The sequence below is a fragment of the Protopterus annectens genome, chromosome 3.part0, assembly GCF_019279795.1.
Source record: "Protopterus annectens isolate FY-2018-M chromosome 3.part0, PAN1.0, whole genome shotgun sequence".
Lineage (NCBI taxonomy): Eukaryota > Metazoa > Chordata > Ceratodontiformes > Protopteridae > Protopterus > Protopterus annectens.
The window spans coordinates 295,421,341-295,445,822 of NC_056731.1; the positions used below are offsets into that span (position 1 = coordinate 295,421,341).

At 40.2% G+C, this 24,482-nt stretch overlaps 1 protein-coding gene across 1 annotated transcript in view; it reads left to right on the forward strand.

Annotated features, from left to right (window-relative positions):
* Positions 1 to 22,823: 22,823 nt before the first annotated feature.
* LOC122796833 (asparagine synthetase [glutamine-hydrolyzing]-like) overlaps positions 22,824 to 24,482 on the forward strand; it is a 102,222-nt gene continuing 100,563 nt past the window's right edge. Inside the window, exon 1 of the mRNA XM_044065576.1 lies at positions 22,824 to 23,231. Within this exon, the coding sequence (XP_043921511.1) occupies positions 22,824 to 23,231 (408 nt within the window). The remainder of the gene's footprint in view (positions 23,232 to 24,482) is intronic.

Consider the following 24,482-nt stretch of genomic DNA (forward strand, 5'->3'; position numbering starts at 1 on the left):
ATTGCTGATTGAAGGCCCAGTGTCTGCTATTCTAAAAGTGTATTAGTTCTGGCTTAAGTACTTGAGCTTCACGCCAGTTATTCTATATTAAGAAGGTTTGTGGTCTGCACTCTTGTGGGGGGAGAGACTGGATTCTGTCCTACTGAGCTGGGAATTTCTGGTCACAGGCTTATTGTGACTGCTTATTTGAACTGTTTCTTTCTGAAATTGGTGTGCCTTGTTGCTGTAGCATAGACCAGATTCAGGCCTGCTGAATCTAGCTTTGTTTGTATAACTTGAGCACTGATCCAGGCCATCTTTTTTTGGAGAAGGTTCCCCTGCACCCTAGTAAGCAGGGGTGTGCAGTTAGAACTTGTCTGATTGAAGACTGCTGGAACTAGGCTCAGTTTTTAGCTTTTTTCTGGTTAACTGGGTAACTTGTTTAAATCAGTTTGTTCATTTTCTATTGTTTTTATATATATATATATATATATATATATATATATATATATATATATATATATATATAAATTGCACCTTATTCATCTGCTTTTACTGTATTTGTGTTTCTTTCTACTTTATTACTGGGGGCATTGGCTACAACTCTGATCTGCAATATATAACAATAAGTATCATTTTCTGTGCTTTTAAACTGTTTTTTTGAGTGTATCTGCTTTATTTTCTGAAAAAAAAAGAAAAAAAAATATATATGTACTTGTTCCCCACCTTTCTAAGCTAGTATAGTCTAGTTTTCAGGTTAGTGCTTAATTCAGGGCTATGTTACAAATCTCTGTGTTTGCCCATAACTTACTTGGATAGAAGGAAGTTTCTCAGTTCACCTGTGAGAGAGGGGATCTTTGAGCAGCCTATCTGTCCCTGGAGGAGTGGTTTCAGCCCAGAAATCAGTAGTTCATTGGCCATTTTGGGCTAATTTCTATCTCTTTCATTTCCCTGCTATAAATACCGTATTTGCCTGGTTTTGCATGCTGGGCAGTGCCGGTTAGCTAGGGTAAAACTATTCCCGGCTTCACAAAGTCTCCTCTTCAATTTTTCCCTTGGAACTAGACAAACTTTAAACTTAAGCACTCAAGGCATTCATTCTTCAGCCCGGCACCTGCTCAAAACTTATAGCAAGCACTTATAAACCCTAGCACTATACCCTCCTGTACTGTACAGAAGGACAAGGCTCTCTATTTGACCTTACCAGCCATCCAGTAAAACAGTTCTCTGTACCTATCCAAGCATGTCCAAAGGGCAGTTTCAGATGTACTCTCCAGTCCAACTGGTGAATCTGGGCATTTTGAGGCAATGTTACAACTGCCTCATGTACACAGACAACCCCCTCCTCCTACCACCAAACACTAATACATGCGAGAGATGCAGTTATACAGCCAAACTAGAGGCTAAGCTCTCTCAACCCAAGACTGGATCAGACAGTCAAGAGGAGCAGGGAAACACTTGCATCACACCACCAGTCTTACATAGACCCATTAAACCAGCACTGGCAAAAATACACATAAATACATGAAAACATACTTGGAGGCTCTAAAAAAAATCTGCAAAACAAACAGAGACCTCCAAAGCAAACATCCAAGCAACCTCCACCCCCCCAACACAAACCATGAAACACATACTTCCCAAAACCGGTGCACCATGCAATCACAGTCCTTAAGGCAAAATAACATACCCAACATACTAGTAATAAGTGACTCAGGTGCACTGATGTCCCACTCACTAGGCTGAATAAGGAGAAGGTTACTGTTAGCTGCCTGTCGGGTGCCAGGATCCACCACATAACACAAGCACTCAGGTCACTCCAGAACAAGTACAAATATGACTCTGTCGTTGTCCATGTTGGTGTGAATGGTCTGAGCTATACCTCCCTGGACTACATGAAAAGAGACATGGAAGAGCTCTCTGATCACATAGCCCAGGCCGGTACGACCCTGACCCTGTGTAGTATCCTGCCCTCACCAACAATGATACCACGGTATATAGAAAAAAATACTCATTTTCAACAACTGGCTAAGTTTCTGGTGTCATTCAAAAGGGATCCAGTGTCTGTCCACCTGGGATGACATGCTCGACAAGCCACTCTGCTTCACTAGAGATGGCTTGCACCTGTCACCCTTAGGCTTTTGAATACTGGCCAAGGCTCTTGTCACCCCCATAGTGCCTTTTTTAGGCAAGGCTCAAAAGACAAACCCACTGCTGTAAGTAGCACAAGTAACAAAAAACTGAGGGTAATGCTACTCAGTGCCAGATGTCTAAACCTCAAAATGCATGCACTCGAGGCACTCCTCAGTATGGAGAAAATTGATATATGTGCAGTAACAGAAACCTGGTTTAAGGCTCCAGAGAGCACCCCAGCACTACCAGGCTACAACTCATACCATACATTTCGGTCACAGAACTCAAACCAAAATACAAAAGGCGGGGGCCTATCCATATTCATCAAGGATACCCACACCTCCAGGTTAGTGGCACAGCATGATGCTTCAGAGATCATCCATGTGCAACTAACAATGGGCAAAACTGCAATTCAAATTGTAGCTTGCTACAGATCACCCACCATGTCCCAGGACCCCCATTCCACATTTCTTGAAACACTGGGAAACATAAAGGTCCTGCCAAACACTCTAATATTGAGTGATTTCAATTACCCAAATATTAACTGGGGGAACTACTCAAGTACTAACTCCCTTGCCCAACTTTTCCTAGAATTTATAAATTCAAACACCCTGGTTCAACTAATCAACACTTCCACCAGAGGTGACAACATATTGGACCTGGTCATCACCAACATGGGCGACCAGTGTTCCACACCAGAGGTCAACCGCTCGCTGGTTAGATCTGACCATAAACAAATCACTTTGGATATCCATATTCTGCCCCCACCCCCGGACAAGAAAGCCACCGTGAAAAACTTTTCAAAAGCAAACTTCACGTTACTTAAGACCAAGGTGGAAAGTTTCAAAGCCCCCATGCTGAAGGATAACACTGTCCAAGCTGCAAAATCCTTTACTAATGTATTCTATGGGCACTACAAGAATGCATGTATCGTGCCATCCCAAGCAAAACCAAGACTCACTCCTCCAAGAAAAGGAAGCCAGTCTGGTGGACTCCTGCCATAAACAAGCTATACAATAGAATGAGGAAACTAGTACAGAAAAGAGTAAAATTCCAAGAAGGGAAGACATCCCTGATCAGTATCAACAAGAAACTACGATCCCTCATAAAATCATCTAAGGCGAGCTTTGAAAGAAAAATTGCCAAGGACTCCAAAGATAACCACAAAGCATTCTTTAGCTATGTCAAGAATCTAAGTGGCAATGCTCAGATCTGCTCATTGTTAGTGCAGAATGGCACAAAATACACTGAACTGACCAATATCGCCAACATCCTGGCAGACAGGTTCAGTGCAAACTTCACCCCCCCTCTCACCCCCAAAAGGGCCCATAAACATACCAGAAGAATGTAGAGACCCTGAAATCACAGACACTCAGGTTAAAACAGCCCTCTCCAAAGCCAAAAATACAGCATCAATGGGACCTGACGGTGTCCCAGGCTGCATCCTACATGAGCTCAAAGACGAACTAATTCCTCACCTAAACACACTGTTCAAACTCAGCCTCTTCACAGGCTACATACCCATAGAGTGGTGCACAGCAACAGTTATTCCGCTCCACAAAGGTGGAGCCACAACAGACCCTGGGAACTATCACCCTATAAGCCTGACTAGAATGGTCTGCAAGACTATGGAGCGCATCATCATGGAACTCATTAACAGAGACATTGGGTACCTCTAAACACTGGACCCTACCCAGTTTGGCTTTGTTAAGGGCAGATCATGCCTCCTAAACCTGGTGGACTTCTTTGAGACAGTTACCAAGGCTATAGACAAGGGAAAGGTGGTACACATAGCCTACCTAGACCTTGCTAGGGCCTTCGACACCATTCCCCATTCTGGTATTATAGACAAGCTCACCAGCCTTAACATAAACCCCTTCGTCACAAGATGGGTTGCCAACTGGCTCACAGACAGAACCCCTATGGTGAGAGTTGTGAGAGCTAGGTCTGACTCTAAACCGGTTACAAGTGGCATTCCCCAGGGCTATGTCCTAGGACCCCTCCTGTTTGGCGTATACTTCTCAGAGGTACAGGCAAGCACAGGAGGACTACGGCTGACCAAGTTCGCAGATGACTGCAAACTAGGGGCTATAACTGACTCTCCGGCTGACACAGACATCCTCCAAAGGGGTCTCACTGAGACGGATACCTGGTGTCAAAATCATGGCCTCAAGCTAAATGCCAAAAAGTGCATAGTCATCCCCTTTGGAAAAAACAAAGTACCCACAAACTACCACATAGGTGGTAGTCCCCTAAATATGGAAGACGTAATAAGGGATCTGGGGACCCAAGTAGATAGTAATCTCACCTTTGATAATCACATTGCCAAAGTGGTTAGAAAATCCTTCTATGTGGCCCACCTAATCACAAAAGGGTTCGCATCCAGATCAAAAGATGTCATTGTACCCTCTACTCATCACTCATCAGACCCATCTTAGAGTACAATGCCCCATTTGGGATGTACCTTACAAGACACCTGCAACAGCTGGAAAGACCACAGATGTACCTCACCAAGAGGATCAATGGCCTGAAACAGATGCCCTATGCAGCTCGACTGAAGAAACTACAGTTGTACTCGGTTGCATACCGCCTACTCAGAGGTGATCTCTGCCTGACATACAAGGCCATGTCCAACCCAGAATTGATGGACATGCTCCACCTAAAGAAAACCTTATCCCCTCGAGACACACACTCTAGGGATCTAAACCTCACCACAACAATAAATAGGACATGCTGGAGGGATAGATTCCTGTCCCAGAGACTTCCCATGCTTTGGAACAAGATCCCAGTCTACATTAAGTAGAGCTTCTCGCTAACACTCTTCAAAAGAAACCTTGACAATTGGATAGGAAACAGAAAGTTTACCTCGGGGATCACTTCAGTGGCTCTGCTGGACAGAGGCACAGGGAACTAATCTAAGGGGGCGGCGAAAGCCAACACATTCTGGCTAGGCTTATAAATGCCTTCGGGCAGGTAGCCTAGTACCCATCTATGAACCTATGAATATCATCTGATATTAGCCGATGTGGCCGTCCCTGACCACAGTCCCATAGTAAAACTACTTTCACTTCTCCATCAGTGGTTCAGGTGTCCACAACCAGATGTAGCAGGCCCTGGTGTCATGGTCCTGGGTGACATTGTGATTGTAGCATGGGAGCTCATCCAGCAGACATCAGTCATGTTCAGGTAACAGCAGTGCATCTGACCATGGGCACGGACATGCTAGCGCAATTCCTGACAGAGCCAGTTCTCGTGGTTAGGTACGACAATGATGAGCTGCACCTCTACCATGCACAGCTCACATCTGTCTGACATGCCAAAACTTAGAGCTAGCATGGAGTTTGGCTGTATACTTGCAGAAACTCACACACCATTTTCACTTGGAGGACCCACACAGACACGCACACAACAGTTACATAGTTCGGCCGTGAAGTCTTACTGGCCATTTGACATTTTATCCAAATGTCTGCCAGCTTCTCTTTCTTACTCACATGGACTCACTGACCTTTTGTTTCAGCCTAAGCTTTCTGCCCCCACCACCACCACAGCACCCTGTGCAAGTAATGATAACTGTGCCATATTCTTGTTTTCTATCTTTTGGATTCAGGGATACATAATATTTGTGTCTGATGCTCATGGTGCTTAGTACATCTGATGCTCAAGGTGCTTAGTATATCTGCATTTGTGACGTTGTTTTGCTAATTGTACTTTTGACATATTTTAGTCTTAGGCAGTTAGACAGTTGATAGAATCAAAACATTTTTTGCATCAGGCATTTTTATAATTTTCTGAGAGTTGTGATGTCTGAAACTAAAGGTGTCTCATTACTTTCTAATTTCTCTCTATAATGATTTTCCATTACAAAAAGTATGAGGCCAAATTGAGGACATTTGATGACCAACAGTACTTTTGAGAGCTATGAATGTGTGAATCTTTGATGCCTGATGCTTACTACTTGATAGAAGACTCACATATTCCCATAAGTCTCTGCTGTCACATGTTAAACTCATTGCTGTACAAATCACCCACATTTTACTTGCTTACATTACCAAGTAATAACATGCAAGGTTATGCCATTCTTTTGTATTATTACACAATACACTTCAGGTTCGACAACGGTTAGTGTTGTCACCTCACAGCAAGAGGTTCTCCCATTCGATTCTTGGCTGGAGCATCTTCTGTGTGGAGTCTGCATGTCCTCCCCGCAGTCAAGTGACATTAAAGACATGCAGGTAGGTGCGAGCATGAATGGGAGTGCCTTCGTTGAAGGTTGGGCATTGGGCTGGCAACTCGGCACCGTAAAACTCCACTGCCAATCATGAGCAGACCGGAGTTCCGCTGTGGGAGCCCCTAACCGGGAAAAGCTGTAAGTCTTCCTTCTACACTCCAGGTTCAACACTTACCTTGCAAATCCAGTAGTTGTAACAGTTCTAGTTCAGGGCTGACTCTGTCTGATGCTAGCAGTACACAGCCATTACATGGGTAGGTAAAGGCTGTGAGCACTTCCTGGCATCAATGTTACTATATGTATGTGTGTAGGATGAAGGTTTTTAGCCCCTTAGGTGGTGAGTGAGTGTGCTATACGTTGTCTCTTAGCCAAAGCAATGGCATACTGATCGCGCCTATGTCTGCCTACAACCACAGCAGTTGCTGGTTCCCCCTCTGATGATTCACCTGCGTGTGGCTGTGGTGATCTTGCCTTTGGTGGTGGGATGTGTGACCTTCCCCTTGTTGATCCTGCTGAAGCTGCTTTCTCTGAATGATGTTGTGAAGCATGGCACAGACAGTGAATATTTCAGTACATGTACATGGATTGTACCGCAGGGCTCCCCCAAATCTATCTAGTCACCAGAACCATGACTTCAGCAGCCCAGACACAAGCTCTATGGTATTGGTGGTTTGAGCATGTGCCTCATTATGGTGTTATTCAGTAGGTATATGTGCATTTTGGATAGGCATCATCAGCCATGGTTCCAGTGCATAACCTGCATCCCCCAATAAATGACCCTGTGGGATATCACCCATAGTGAACATCTAATACAGCTGGGAGGTTTGCTAGATATGTGAGTCATGATAACTGCCTGGGGTGCAAGCACACAGATTCAAGATGATTCCCTTGCATTACACATGACTTGGCAGTTAATAGAGTGGAAGCTGTTTCTATTTATGCAGAGCTTTCCCTGTTCCCCAGGAGGTGCCTTAATTTTTATATGTGTACAAACTATGGCACCCAGTACTTCAGGGTAATGTGCTACAGGGTAGAACTCCTGCATATTTGTGGCCCTGCCCTCAGCAGTACGGGAAAAATATAAGTGGTCACTTGCATGTTGGAGCATATCATTCAGGAATTGATGGAGGATCCTGAATGCTGATGCCTGTGGCACCCCCCACCCCCCAGCATGTCACCTGTTGGTCTCTGAAAGGTTGCTGTAGCTAAAATACTAAATGCTACACATACCTTTGTCTCCACTGGAATTGCTTCCCCTCAATTTGCCCTAGGTCTGAGTTGAGGGTGACAGAGGTTGCAGGGTTCCTGTAGTTTGTTTCTATCCACTCTGTAGTGCTCTATAATTTCCACATCATGTAAATTGTGATAAGTTAACTAGGATATGAAAACTCTTCTTCTTAGCCATGGTCTGTTAGTGGTAGCAGCATAGACTTCAGCCTGTTGCAATTACACATGAATTAAATTAACAGTAGCTGCTAAGATTCTATCTGTGTAAACCCCTTTCCATGGCTTTATTCCAATAGGTTTTGGAATTCGCAGAAAAAAACAGCACTAAGTCTACACGGTTGCTTTATAGCTTGTTGAATAGCTCCTCCATCTTGGATTGGTTTAGTATCATACAATTCAGCTGCTTATTCTGCAATTAGGATGCCAATGTGTTTACCATGGTTATGCGGCTCTACACATCATGTATAGCCACTTACTGAATACAAAACAATGAGCAACTATGTGGGCATGGTGCCTCGACTCTCACATGATGCTAGCAGACAGTGTAGGGTTTATTGAATCTGTCTGTTTTTTTTAATGTTTTGATAGATAGGGTGGTCAATGTAAGTTCATGTTTTATTAGTGGCATTTTGTTTGTAAATATAGCATTACTGAAGACTTACAAAAGCTAACAATTAGTAAAATAAAGTTTTACTCTCTGTAATGTATTACAAAAGTAGGAAAAACATTGAAAGCATTAAAACAGAGAAAGTTCTAATCTGTGGGTAATTATCTGTTATATCTGATGAGTATCAGATTTCAGAACCACATTGTTAGTTACTAACACATAGATGCATATAGCAAGTTTGGAAGTAAGAATATTCTAGCATTTATTAGATGGTCACAGTTGATGATGACTAACCTAGATTTGTAATCCATTCCATTTTTTTTATTTATTTATTTGCAAATTACATTTTGAACATGCAAGTATGAGTCCAAATATCTTCTTTGGGGCTATAGATATGATATTGCCAAAAGAACAGAGTATAAGAAATTAAGCAGAATGTTGGCTATGTTAACTGCCATGAGAAAGCATAAACATATCTTTGCTGACATTTAAGAAGAGGCTGGAGTCATGCTGCTTTGTAATTTTCATTCCACTTCATTATAGACCAGGCAGGGTCATCTGCATAGTGTACATACTTGTTATTACAACCGTATTCCATTGTTTGTTTGTGTCTTTCGGCTTTTCCCGGTTAGGGGTCACCACAGCGGAACTCCGGTCCGCTAATGATTGGCAGTAGATTTTTACGTACTGGCTTGCCGGGCCTAATGCACAACCTTCAGTGAAGGAATGCCCATTCATGCATGTCACCACACAGAAGACATTCTAACTGAGAATTGAACGGGCAACGTCTAACTGTGAGTCGACAACACTACCGCAGCACCACCACCGCAGTTACATCATATTGTTTATATACAGATGGTAATGAGGTGTGTTAAGTATGGAGCCCTAAAGAACACCTACAGACAAAGTATGAAGGGTGAGACTGAGTGCTGTTACCTAAGGGCTTGCGCTCTGCCTTTATATGCTAAAAATGTCACTGTGCCTGATGAAAATCCAAGGTTTTGCAGCCTGTGACAAAGGAGGTGATAGATTAAAGTACTGAAACGCTTCCACAACTCATGAAGTATTGATCCAGTGACTGTTCAGACTAAGAATGATATAAACAAGTTTAGCAATAACTCGAATATCTGTATCCATGTCAAAACCAGTACAAAAAGTGCAATGAGTAAGAGGTATGTATTAGTATCTTCTAAATGCTGCAAAAGATGGGAGTGTATTTTTCCATGATTTTGGCAAGAGGAGAAAGAAGGATACTTACTGGTGGTAATTAACAGAGACATTTGAAGATCACTTTTGGCTAAATGTACGAGAATGATATATGATATGTTTCCAGGTGCTCAGCACAGAGGAGTCTTTAATAGCTCACTTTCTCGAGATGGATATAGAAAAGGCAACAGCTTTAATATACAGAGGAGGAAGACCATCCAGCAAGGCTTCTGCAGGTTAGAACTAGCACAGCATTTAGATTACTACAGAAGTAGAAACATATTCAAGAATCAATTGCTTGACATTAGGATTCATGACCTGATGATGGTTGGATGCCAATGGTAAGACAGAAAGTTTAGGAGCAATGTTCTTAAAGTGCAGACTGAAGAGTCTGTTTCTTCAGACAAGAGAGTAGAGTATAAGGATCTATTTTTGATGTAAAACCATGATGAAAAAGTTGGTTAATACCTATTCAGATTTTACCATTTAACTTCTATTGCAGTAAAAAGTATTTTTTATACTACATTAAAAGAATAATCAACGCTTGAGGCTGGTCTCTCTAAAGCTGCTTATTGATAATGGTGTCCTGGTTTTTATAGTGAGTTCAACAAATACAGTCCTTGGGTATGATAAGTTGTCTTACTTCATATGAGGTCCAGGGGTGATGTGTATTTGGTGTCCTGTGATAGTGAGCAATTACCATAACATTTTTTGGGGGTCTTTTTATCCCTGCTGCCTGATCATCATTAAAACCCTCTCAACCTGCCAACGCATTAATTCTCTCATCAAAAATTATGAACGTTGACTAAGAAGTGTTATCATTTAAGCAGCCATGACTGCTGTTCAAAGATTTTCTTGTTTTTGTAGCTGTACATTCCTGTGGCTATGTGGCTACATGAGGGAAGTAGGTGTACAATAGGCTGCATGTGCTGATTGACCCTCACTTCTGTAAGGGAAATTGCTAGTAAGGAACTCTGGCCAACTTTCAGCTTGGGGAGGTGGTTTTCCGCATTTGTACTAGAGAAATTGCACCTCCCAGAGTGCTCACTGAGCACCAGCAATCCCCCCCATGAGGAGAGGCAAGCAGACAAGCCTCTTCATTCCTTTCCCTAATTGCCTGGTTCCTGCAGTGATGGGGCCAGTAATCAAATGGCAGTCACCAGGTCATAGACAGGATTCTATCCTTGAGTGTTATAGATCCAAGTTACACACTGATATTAAATATAGATAGAAATGTCTGGCTCAAGTATCCTCCGTGCTTGATGAAAATCAATATGGAACAACATACTCCAGTTTTGTTCCCTTCTAACCTGCATAAAGTACAAATAATTCCAGTTTCTCTAATTTTTGGAGTAGTAGAATCTATGAGATTTCTGGATCTTGCTCTAATTTATATAACAAGGATAAGAAGCCATCTATATGTTGGACAGGGATGTAGCTTGATTGCGAGATGATTTGGAGTGAAGTGGCTCATCCGGATGATGTAGGACCAAACTTGTAGGGATGACACTACTAAAAACTCCTGATGTCCACCACAGCTGTAAAACTTAATAGTAAAATCAAAACTTTAATGAAAAGAATATAACATAAAATAAGCAGTCCTCAGTCTTCCGATAAGTGCTTTCGGCAAATAAGCCTTCCTCAGATCGTATAAAAAGGACTGTTCAGCTTTTGTATTTATAAGGCATCACAGCCATTCCTCATTTAGTTCTCTGACACACCCTTGTTGCAAACCAAAAGGAGGCCAGCTAGCAGAGAGGTATAATTTCCTTCATTGTAATTAGGGGCAGTGCTTCTCTTTACTATAGGATTGTATATGAGAAAACTAATAGCTATGAATGTGAATACATTATATGAATGAAGCAACATTCAAGTAAACTTGCTAATCATATTCCTTCTGTTCTTAAGTGCAGGTTTTAATGGCACAATAGTATTCAAGCCTGGTGATCTGTTTGCTCTTAAATTAATTATCCAGCATGTTTCCCTTAGCTCTGTGCGATTATGAACACCACCTCCTCTTGTGGTCTGACAGACTGCTTCTATGGCCTTAAATACAAAGTAATGAGAAGGATACTGTGCTACGTGGGCTGCTAAGGCATTATTGGGATCTTTCTGTTTGATGTCCCTCAAATGTCTGAGGATACGTTCCTTAAGACGTTGATCTGTTTTGCCAATATAGAAAGCACTACACTGGCAGCAAGTCGCTAAATATATGATGTGGGAACTAGTACAATCAGCATAGATGTTAAAATTGTACTGTTGCCTGGAGTATGGATGTACAAAAACATTGGAGCTGTCAATGGAGTTGCAAGCTTTGCATCTTAAGCACTTGAAAGTGCCCTTTCTATTAGAATTGAGCCTATTTCTTTCAAATACATCTTTGTTGCAAATGAGACGTTTCAGATTCTTCTTATTCTTGTATAGGAATCTGGGCTGTTCACCTACAATGTCTCTTATTTTGTCATCAGTTGTCAATACTGGCCAAAACTTCCTAATAACTTCACATACTTGCTTATTGTCAGCAGTGTATGTTAACAAACATTTAAGTTGCTGTGATTGAGTTTTAGGATCAGGCTCTCATGATGACTCGATGTGCGTTCAGAGAAGTAGGGACGTCCCTTTCCTCTCCTTAATTCCTGTGGATCATGCTTCAATCTTAGATTCTTTTTTTTATAGGATATTTTACTTAAATGTATCTCAATATTTCTCTGTTCTGCTACAAAGTCTTCATTCTCAGTACATAATCTTGAGGTTCTTAAGATCTGATTCTCAAAGATGTTATCAAAAATATGTCCCGGGTGCATACTCCCCCTATACAGATAATGATTTCTCCAGGTTTCATTTTTATGAATTCCTGTACTGATACCTCTATCAGGATGCAGATGAATTTTTACATCCAGAAATTCTATGGTCTCCGAAGAATGTTTAACCACAAACTTTAGAAAATCAGTGCTCTCGTTGATAAAGTTGACAAAAAGGTCCAATTGTGTAGAGCTGCCTCTCCAAAGGATAAAGACATCATCCACAAAACGGCCATAGTACACTAGATATTGTTTCCAAGTGCTGGGTATCAGTTCATTATGTTCCCACTCAGCCAGAGCCAAATTAGAGTAACTATTTGCACATGGGGTGCCCATAGCCACACCCCATGTCTGCAAATAGAAAGAATACCCATACATAAAGATGTTATTTTCCAATACAAGTTCCAGCAAGGAACATATTGGTTCTACTTCCATACTGTTCCTTGGTAGGAAAGATCTTATTGCCTGTAGCCCATAGTCATTCAGAATCACTGTGAACAAACTCTTGATGTCCATTGTCACTAGTAACAAATCTTCATATTTCTTGAGGTCCTTAGTAACTAAAAAGAGTTTTTCCAGAAAATCTCCTGAGTCCTTCAATACAGTTCATGCTAGTGGCAGGGCCTTTTTTAATTCATTCTCCACGTACATGGAAACAGGTTCGGTTACCCACCTCCTACCAGAAACTATGGGGCGTAGGGGTGGGTCAACTGGATCCTTGTGAATTTTAGGGAGTCCGCTGATGTATGGAAACATAGGTTTAGCGCAATCAAAGAACTCATATAGTTCTTGTGAGATATTTGCCTCTATCAATAGATCATATAGATGGCTACGAAAACGATCTACCTTAGTCGTAGCTTCACTGTGACTTAATCTCTTATACAGTCTTTCATCATCCAGCATAGAGAGCATTTTATGCCTGTACCATACGGCTTCCATCACTACTATACATCCTTCCTTATCAGCAGGCTTGATGACCAAGCTGTCTGTCTCCATTAGCTGCTTCAGAATTTCATTCTCATTAGTAGTTAAATAGAAGAAATGTCCTTGTCCTTTGGTTGTATTACCCCTTAGTTTGAAGATTTCATCTTCACATAATCTCAAGAACATCTCCACTGGTGGAGGATTCGGGGGAACAAAGCTACTCAATTTTGTATAAGGTAGCCATCTACTGTCATTAGCTTGTCCAAAAATACATTTTAATGCAAGGTTCCTGCAAAACATTCTGATATCCAGCACAAATTCACTGATATCAGATGGTAAGGCTGGAATAAAACTCAGGCCCTTGTCTAACAAGGAAATCATATCAGGGCTTAAACTCTTATTAGAAAGATTCACTACTAAACTTGGTTCAGATCCAATTAAAGTGTGAGCTTCTTCCTTTTCCGTTCTTGACTCTGTGTTCTTTGAGTCCTGTGATGGTTGAATTTGGAAAAAAACAGCAAGGGCCAATTTATCGGTGCATGCATTGCCCCTTTTTTTGGTCTAGTTGCTAGATTGGGGGCTAGGAGAGAATTCCTGTTGCCGGTTTCTGCACCCATAGTGGCTGTACTACTAGACACTTCTCTTGAATCTGTTTCAGATATTACAAAATTGGAGGTCGATGCTGATGAGTTAAGAATAACAGGGTTATGAATGGAAGGTTCCAGATCAGTTAAACTGACATGAGTAATCACATCTTCTCCATTAGGTCTAGAAAAAGGTATCTTCTCCTTATGTGGTGGTAGAGCTCCCCACCCCTTATTATTGAATTCCCCTCTCGGCCATCAAAGATATGGCCTCTTACAAAATCCTGATGGTCACGGGCTAACTTTTTAACCTTCTGCTGTCTTAGCTTTGCTTCATAAGCATTCAAGTTAATCTGTAGTTGTTCTAGACTATTCAGATGTGAGTCATGCAGCTCTAAGCTTTCCAATTCAGTCTGCTTAGTTGATATAATCGCTGCTATCCTTTCCTCTTCCGGCTTGAAAAATTCTATCAGCAAGTTCATGTATTTTCGACTTGTTTCAAGATTTATAATTTGCCATTTTGCGAGCAGATCCAGATAAGTGTTCCCATATGAGGGTAAACACTTCACTCGCATACCTCAAGGTACAATTTGATGGTGCAAGCACGCTTCCATATGGAAGTGTTGCCACTGCAGTCTCTTGAGCCGGTAAGCTGCATTCTCCACTTCCCGAAATATACAATTATAATTATTATCAGGAACCGATGCAACAACTGTGGAAGCAGCTACATTACCCAAATTCAGATCTAAAAGCGGGTTCACTAAGTCTCCTGATAGATTAGAAATATTGCATGTTCTGGGTTTGTCATTCAGGTTCAATTGCTGGCTCGCCATGTTCAGTGTAAGAAACAAAAACAGTCAATAGATAAAAAACTTTCTTACACTGTGAAGGACACCAATGAGGAAGAGAAAAGGCAAACAGTACTAAAAACTCCTGATGTCCACCATGGCAGTAAAACTTAATAGTAAAATCAAAACTTTAATGAAAAGAATATAACATAAAATAAGCAGTCCTCAGTCTTCCGATAAGTGCTTTCGGCAAATAAGCCTTCCTCAGATCGATCTGAGGAAGGCTTATTTGCCGAAAGTGCTTATCGGAAGACTGAGGACTGCTTATTTTATGTTATATTCTTTTCATTAAAGTTTTGATTTTACTATTAAGTTTTACTGCCGTGGTGGACATCAGGAGTTTTTAGTAGTGTCTGCATTTTCTAACTCGGTCACAGTCCTACCACATATGACTTTAACTTACATTTTCACCACATGTTTCCAGCAGGTTGCTTACACCCACCAGCCTTCTTTGGATATTGCCAATGGCATGCAGTGTCACAGAAGAGCTAAATACCAAAACACATTCCTGACTGGACCAATATGTATCAGCATCTTGGTCATCTCGCACACTCCATCCTACATCATATCTTGTTCCCAACTCTTCCCTTTTTTCATCCTTTCTTCCCTCATCATACCTGTTGCCATGTTTGCTTCACACTGAGCCTAGTTGTTGATACATACATCTGTTCTTCCTTTTTCACCTTCCTCCATTCCTGTCTCATATCCCCTTCCCCTGTCACCACCCATCTCCTTTGCTACAACTTCCCATCCATGTTTTAAAGGCCTCTCACTTTCACTGTCAATCTCTTATAGACTAGCCAATTATCCCTTACCAGTATGCAATGTCACCTCACTTCTCCAAGCCTCCCCCAAAAATGGCTTTCATAGGTAGAATGGAACAACAACAAACTTCCTACAGTTATTAATGGACTAACCTATATTTAAGAAATCACTAGCTTACCTGCAGCATCTCAAATGAAGCACAGTGCTGCACTTACACACCATCAGCAACTGCAGATAATGCTCCTAAAAGCTTACACCTACCTCAGCTGCTCCCTATCTTGCCCTGCCCTAGTTGTGGCTCTATATCTCCCACTACCCTCCCTTCTATATAAACCTATTGCATATCACCTGAATTTCTCTTACAAGTTAATTCCGCAGATTCATTTTGATACATCTACCTAAATATATGACATGGAAGAAAACCATAAATCTCACTATTTATTTATTTATTTATTTATTCAGTTATTGACATTTATTTACTGGGAAAGTCCAACTGGGCACAGGTGCCTTTTTTCACCAGAGGCCTGGGAGAAAAGCTCCAAGGTATCATACTTAGTGCAATCGATATTTACAATACAAATTGTATAATGCAGTTTCACTGAATGCATAACATAATAGGCAGTATAATAACATTTGAATCTAATATAAATCCAGTATTCCTCTCAATGTACTGACTTTCACTAGCCATCCATCCAACATCCCCTCTTTCTTTTTCCTTAATGCCACCCAGTTCCTATCTACAATCTCCTTCAGTGATGCAAATGGCATAAGGCCTAGGTACTTCTCCCCTCCTTTCATCAAAGGTAACTCCAATCTCTACCCATCTAGCTTTGCTATTTTTAAAGTTGCCATTTTTTTCTTGCCGGAAGGATAATCCTGATTCTTCAACAAAGTTGTTAAGTAATTTTAACAAACCTGAAAATTCATCATACACATTATCCAGAGGTAACATGCAAAAAAGATATATCCCTACTTCTAAATGTTTTTTCCTCTCTCTTCTATCAATGACAGGTTCAGTGTTTGAACTAAATATTCAATCACAAGGAGAAATATTCCTTGTCCATAAGTTTGTATTAGGCTATTAGTCTGTAGATTGTTGCCTAGCCAAACACCGGGCATTTCTGGGATTTGAACGTGGGACCTTTCACACCCCTAAGCAAGAACCATACTCCTAGAGCAGTTAGCATCTTAAGTAAGCAAACTGCTATACATATGTCAGCAGTCAACAATTTTCAATCATAAATGTGTTTATAGACAAATACCAGGCTATCATTCTGTAGACTTAGCAAGACACGCCTAGCCAATAACCAGAGGTCAGAATCAAACTCTGCACCTTGAGTCTGTGAGGATAAGACCTTAACTATTATGCTAACCTTCCCACAATAATGGATGTCCCATTGTTGTTCCTTGTCCTAAGTTTACCCTCTCAGACAGCCCCACATTTACAAACAGCCTCATCCATAGTTGTCTATATAGGGTCTTTACTTCATTCATCCATCTTTCTTCTCCTGTAGTAATTTGTAACATTCCTAACATACATCCTCATAATGCACAGCAAATGCCTTCTAAATGTCCATAAAGATCACTTCTTCCTTATCTTCAGTTTTTCTCTTCCCGATCCAGAAAGCTCAACAGCACCCTCCAATGATCTGCTGAAAACACATTTTCACAATTTTACCTGTTTTTCCCACAGGGCCTGCTAATACATTATCTAGTTTAGATGTTAGTACTCTTAAAACCAATTTAACGTGCATATGACTCAGTGGCATAGCTCTGCAATTCCCTGGGTCTCACCTCTCTCCCTACCCTTAAATAATACCACTGCTGATGCCCATACATCAGCTGGGGGAGCTGCCCCAATTCAGGTCTTGTATTGAATATTTAAGTTAAATTTTCTGCAAGTTGTAAGTCCAGTCTTTTTAGAACTCTATTTTGTACCCATCTAGTCCCTCAAGTTTACCTCATCCAGTCCGGTAACACTTTCAATTACTGACTATTCCATTTGGAGTCAGCAGTCCGTTCATGCCCAGAGTGGTGACTTGGCCTGTGTAATGACATTCTACAATGTTGCTAACTGAACAGTGTCTGACATATTTGCATAAATATGTTTGTGCATATTTGCATATGTAAATACTAAAAAAAGTCAAGTTATCTGCAAAGCAGTGTTACTCAGACACCAGTTATCTCTGAGCATTTTTTTCTGTACTATGTAAGCTTTCAAGTGGTACAACAGAGTGCAATCATCTCTGTTGTAGTCAAGTGATTAACAAAAAAATTAATACACCATGCACTCATTGTTTGACATAAAAACAAAATCACACTTTCGCAATTACCTCACAACTCTATTTGGGCTATAAGCCATTCCTGACCCATGTGCTCACTTGGACTGTCAAATGCTGTTCCACAGTGCTACTAATGGGAATATTTTCTGGCATATTTGCATAAATATGATATTTGTTTACATCTGCATCATTCTAATTCTAAAGAAGTGCACACATTTGTGAAGGGATGGTAGACAGGCACTGTATTTCACTGAGGTTTTCCAGTTTTATGTAAGCTTTCATTTAATACCATGAAGTACCATGTAAACTCCTTCTCATTTACTGACCATCACATTTAGGTCTGCCGTCCTTCCTGAACTGTGTACTGACATGATCTTTGATATGCTGTTCCACAGTGCTACTAATTGGACTGTGCCTGAGATAAGTGCATATGTGGGACATATGTTGATTGCTCCACAACACTTTTATCAAGTGTTGAACAATTAAAAGAAAAGAAGTGAAACAACCTTTGCCAAACCTTGGAGGTAACTTTATTTTCTTGGTGTGTGTGTGTGGAAGATACGTCCCCAACACTGCTCATGTGGGAGGACACCCCCACAACCACCAAACTTAAATATACCTACTCCAATTTGCACAGCAGTGAAGAAAAAGTTCCATTGTCAGCAAAGCTGTTTTGCTCCTTTTTGTTTGATTGTCTAGCACTCGATAAAAGTGTTGTCCCTCTAATAACAAACACTTGAATATTTGTGTCTGCATATATGCATGTGTGTGTGTGTGTGTGTGTGTGCGTGTGTGTGTGTGTGTGTGTGTGTGTGTGTGTGTGTGTGTGTGTGTGTGTGTGTGTGTGTGTGTGTGTGTGTGTGTGTGTGTGTGTGTGTGTGTGAGAGCACATATGTGTCCATCTGTCTGTTTGTCTAATTGTAGACCTTTGTGGCCTTGTTTGCTCATCTGCATGTTCTGCCTTTAAAGTGGAGTGCACAGATGGGCTGTAGGCATGGGTTTCAATTGTTACTTTTAAACAGTGGAGCTATCAGACATAAAGCAGTCACATTATAGATGTGAATGAGTTAAAGGACCCCTTGCCAATCAAAACTTCCTGTGTGTTCTTTACTACTCTCCTATGTACCTCTAAAGATGTCATATAATTGTCATATACTGGTATGTGTAATATGCCTCCTATTGTTTTAAAGGACTGTGGAGCATGTGCCATACATGTCTCTAATCATCCATTCCTCTTTTTGTTATTTTTGCATAACTCCTACAAAAGTGATAAGTTAAATTGTATTTTGTATCTGCCCTACCTAAAATAACAGATGTTTAGAAAACCTTAAATCTGATACATAGCATTTTTACCTACTCTTCAAATGTACTTTCAGACATGTATTCTGTAATCAACAGAGATTAACTTAAGACACCTAACCTTGCACTTTTAATTGGTCTGTTAGTAATAGAGTCCACAAGTCCAGATGGGGTTTTCTTTACTCACATTTCCTATTATTTTGGAGGCAAATTGCCATTTATTAAGATATAGGTCTGACTCCATAGCATCGTTAATATTAACTTTTCATTTATGTCTGATCCTTTACATTTTTCAGTATTAGTCATTGCAATACTTCACTGTTCCACTGTTACAGTCATTACATAGACTTTTATTACTTCTATAGCATGCTATCAGATAAGCCATAAAGTTCTTAAATGTTTCTGTCCTATTCAAAATGTATTCTGATCAGAATACCAAAATACAGTCAGTGTCACATCTTTATTTGAAATTCTGCCAGCTTGTGCACTATAACCCATTTCTACCAATTATAACTCACGTGTCCCTGTCTGCCACTTCATTATCTTTTTCCATGGATCTCTGCTCTCTTTTCATCATCTGCTCATTTCCTTCCACCATACTTCCATATATTACTTTCTCCATCACACAGACACATAAATGCCAATCGCAATAAAGGGAAGAAAATAAGCATAAGTGTAACCTCATCAGGCACCTTGGCCACCTTCCTCCCTTCATCTTATTTGTTGATATCTGCCCACTTACATGTCTGTCCCTCATATTCTTACTCTGTTCTGGGGTGCATTTCCTCCATGTATCCTTCAGCCTTTGGTCTTCCTGGCCCTGACTCTCTCTCTCTCTCCTCCCCACTATTATACCACATCACCTTTGTCTTGTATTGTTTTTCCCATCACTTTCTTCCTCATCACACTCATCCAGCTCACTCATCTTGTAATATTTTACTCTGCTTTCCTCAGTTACAGACCTTATCCTTATTGCTGTCTGCCTTACTAGCCACTCTTTTGATCTCTGACTATAACATTTAAACCACAAGATGCCTTGGTTAGTCTTTTCTTAATGGGGAATACCACATTCTTTTAGCCTTGTCAACCTATTGATACATGCATGTGACCCCCCCCCATCACCTACTGCATCCATCTTTCCATTAACTGTACAGGGTCTTTCCCCTCCAGAGCAATGTGTCCCAACAGAAAGGTCTCCTATCTACATAGTATTCTGTATCTGCTTGTCTTTCTAATAGTACATCTGTATAGATTTAGATACCGCATATCTCCTGCTCTTGTCTGCTGACTTTTTCATCCTAACTCTATGCAACTACTACCATCCTTCACTGCCCAGTTAGTTCATCTCTTGTTTACTCTAACTTGCCCCATCTCCATTCACCTAGCAGCCATCTTTGTAGTAAGACCCACCACATGGGCTACAATATGATCTAGTTTTTCGTCCATAGCATGGTCTTCTAATTTTTATCCACATTATAATACCATTAACATGCCCACATTGTAGTATCTTAAGATGGGCACAGGAATTAATTTTTAACTTTTATTAAAATAAAGAAAATCCAAAAGTGGAAACAGAGTGCTTGTTTCAGTCTGACATCACATATCACAGTGCACTTGGCTTCTACAGAATTGATGCTCTTGTAAATCATCTACATGGAGAGGGGAGGTGAGTTAAGAGTAGGCATCCGGCACAGTGCTATGGACATAGAGTCAGGGCACTGGGATGTGGCAGATGGTAAATGGCAGTGGAGTCCCAAAAACTGATGTCAAATACTAAATAGCTAAATAAATAATTAAATACAAATGTCTACAGGAGTAGGAAGATGGCTGTTATAAAAATAGGCAAAGATATTGACCAATCCCATTGCTAGTTGCCTGTGTACCAAACATATTCCATGCACAGGTGAAAATCAGTGCAGGCTAGTTAGACTTTATGTTCGAGCACAGATCCCTTCTTCCAAACAGCCTTCAGATTCTCACAGTGGCAGCCTTTTTTTCTCTCACCACTAACACTGGTCTGTAACAGAAGATGCCTCTGCAGGTAAATTCCACAAAACTTAAGAATGGAAAGAATGAAATGCAATTGCTCAAAAAAAAAAAAAAAAAAAAAAAAAAAGGCAAAATAAAAGATTTTTCAACTGCAACTGCTAGCATGATAGCCCTACTGGAAAGCTGATACACAAATGTCCTTAAATCTTTCAGAATTTAACATTTTTAACTCAGATTTTCAATGCTTTATGGACCACCATCCCCTACCTGTCTATGGCAAAAAATATATGCAACTCTAATTCAAAGTACAATTCATGAAAATGACTACATAATAAAATTTACAAATGATTTGCACAAAAACAGTAATTTGGCAAAAATGTCCCTAAAATGACTATAATGAAAATTTATTATCAGAATTCTACATAGTTAAAATATAATAATCCTGCCCAATAATCATTTAAAATAAGCCATGGGAACTACCTTACATTAAAATTTAATGTAAACCATGTAAGCATCATACTTAAATTACTAAGCATAAAATTCAAATTGCAAACGATACAGATGTCAAGTACAGTACGGGTCTCAATGAAATGCATAGTACAAATATTACCACATGCCCAGAGACTGTAAGGCTCTCACCCTTTGGACTCATGCCTCACCAAACCCCTGGTTGTACAGTAATATATGTACCATACACATCTCTCTTGCTTTATTGTATACTTGACAGTGTCTTCCATAACCACATTTACTAAAACAACAGCAGCAGCACATACAATTGCCCCTTTCTGAATAGTCGTCAAGTCAGTGACTTTATTAGTTCTAGTAGTAAATGTATTGAGCTGTCTAGGCCAAATAGTTGGAAAGTAGGATTGGTGACGCTGGCAGGGGCATACTTTCAAACAGTATGAAACTCACATAAAAGGGGTATCTGATTTTTTTCATGTTTCTCACCAGTCAACCTTTTGGCTGCCTGCTGCTGCCTCTTTAAATGAATTCAGAGACATATAAACACTGACGGTGGTCACTTGCTTAACTTCTTAACTCTTACAAAAATAGGGCATTCTCCCCTTCTAAATTGTATGATAGCTGTTCAGTGGAAAATGAATAAGCTACTCCTTAATGAAGTATTTGTGCTATTTCTCCATTGCCATTATATTTATGATCACATCTTATAATATTAAGTGCTGCTGGTGTACATAATCATGTTTCTGTGATGACTATAGCAAATAGCCTAAACAGTACTGCTCATATATTGAAAGCAACCCATTTGTTGTGTAGATTGCATGCATTTTTGTGTGATCATAGTTTGTTCTATAACTACTCCTCCACCAAATTAAATCATCTGCATTAGTTAACAGACAATTTTGTCACAAGGTCCTGGGTTTGAATGAATATCATCCCAAGTGACTAGGTTGGAGCTCCAAACCCACACAATACACCCATTTCCCAAAACCCAGCAAGCTGGACCACCACATAATGTATCATTGAAGTTTATTATCACAGATGGATACGTGCACACTCGCATGCACACACACACACACACACACACACACACGCACACACACAATATAACATTGTTTTTTTATTGTAAACATATTAAATATGGAAGGTATGTAAAAATCTTAACACAGGTGGGGCGTGGCCAAGATATGCTCTGAATAGCAACAGTTCACTTCAACTCTGTCAGTTCAATTTATTTGTGACAGGAATTTTTTTGGCAAAATCTATCATAGAAAGTTTTTTTTCTTCATTAATTGACTCTCCTTAACAAGCTCTATGATTATATATATAAAAATCTTGAAGAAATTCTGAATTTTTCCTGTCAAGATTACATTGGATATATTTGCTCCTCACTGATCTACATAATGAGTACTTCTAAGACTAACCACCAAGAGGTTCTCTCAAAAAAGAATTACATGCTCTTCTTACCAGTATCCAGGATATGACAGTGAAAATGGATAAAATGGACTTAAAACTTGATAACTTTAAAAAGGACTGTAAAAAACAAATGGAAATAATTTGTGAAGGCCTACAACATCAGAAAACTGAAATCACAGCTATTGAACAATCTCTTAGTGATATGGATAGCAGGTTGCAAGCAGATGAAAATAACACAGAATGTTTACTAAAACAAAGCTCATTTCTACAATCCAAAGTGGATGACATAGAGAACTGGTCATGCAGAAACAACATTAGGATTTTTGGTTTCCCTGACAACATAGAAGGTAATAATTTGCCAAACTTCCTGACAACCTGGCTGCAAGAAGTCCTGGACTTGCCTGAAGCCTTATCCTATGGTATTGAAAGGGCGCACAGATCCTTAGCTTCATCTAAAACAAGTAAAAACAATTCTACTAAATCTGTAATAGTGAGATTTCTTTCAACTTATGACAAAGAGTCCTAAAAACAGCTTGGGCAAAAACTCCCATTAAACTCGCATTACCTACATATAAGCCCAGTACTAAGTGATTATACTAACTAGCTTAGAAGTGTATACACCTCTGTACTGCTAAACGGCAGCCTCCTTCTCCATTCATTTTGATAATGACTGCTCACCACTGGTCACAGCAAAAAGGAAACTTTTTTGCCCTTAATTAAAGAACTTAAAAAATCTCAAATAAAACCCACTTGTTTTTTCCGGCTAGACTGAAGATTTAGTACTTTTCCGTTAAACCCCTACCACGCGTCTCGCCATATTCCTCGAACACAAGGAAGACTGCAAGATCCGGGACAGACAAACTGTAGCCAGTATAGAAAGAGTATTGTAGGTAAAAATCTGCAAGAGATGTGTATCCTTTCAAAAGGTCCTGCAAAAGATGTACTCGCTACTACACATAACCACAAACAGTAGCAATTAATAGGAATGAAATATCGCAGTGATTATCCTGGCATGAGTACCTCTTTTGCTGTGGTGTGTTATCACACAGTCTAAAGATCAGCACTACATGAATTTGACATGTGAACAGGAGCTTACCAAGGAATCCAAGGTCTACATTTTGTAGGGATCTCTTGTCCGTAGCAGTCCCGAAGGTGCTGCAGATGTATCACTGCCTGTTTCAGCCGTAGACTGGACACACGTCAGAAATGTGGACAGATTACAGTTTGGTAGCATTGCAAATACATGAGCAGAAACATTCCTACAGAATGTTATGTGATTAATGAACAGCAATGAACCTTATGTAAGTACAGCTCCAAAATACAGAGTGCTGTGCTTATACAGATCTGATGCTCTCCGAAGCTGTCTGCCATGACTGCATGCCACGTTCCACAGAAATACACACATGTACAACAATTGCTGCCATGGCATTCATTTCATGAAGTCATCATTGACTGCAACAATAATTTCAAGCGCAGCAATGTAACAACCCGATCAAGTAAAAGGTAAAACAGCAGCTAGAAAGGGAACAGCTCAGTCAAAACAATGCAATAAGCATGCTTGTCAGGAATACGGCGAGACGCGTGGTAGGGGTTTAACGGAAAAGTACCAAAAATTTTCCTACAAGACGGCTTTAAAACATTTGAAGATTTAGATACTGCTCTTACATTTATTAAAACTAACAATGTTCTGTTGTCTCTTTCGGCTTTTCCCAGTTAGGGGTTGCAACAGCAGAAC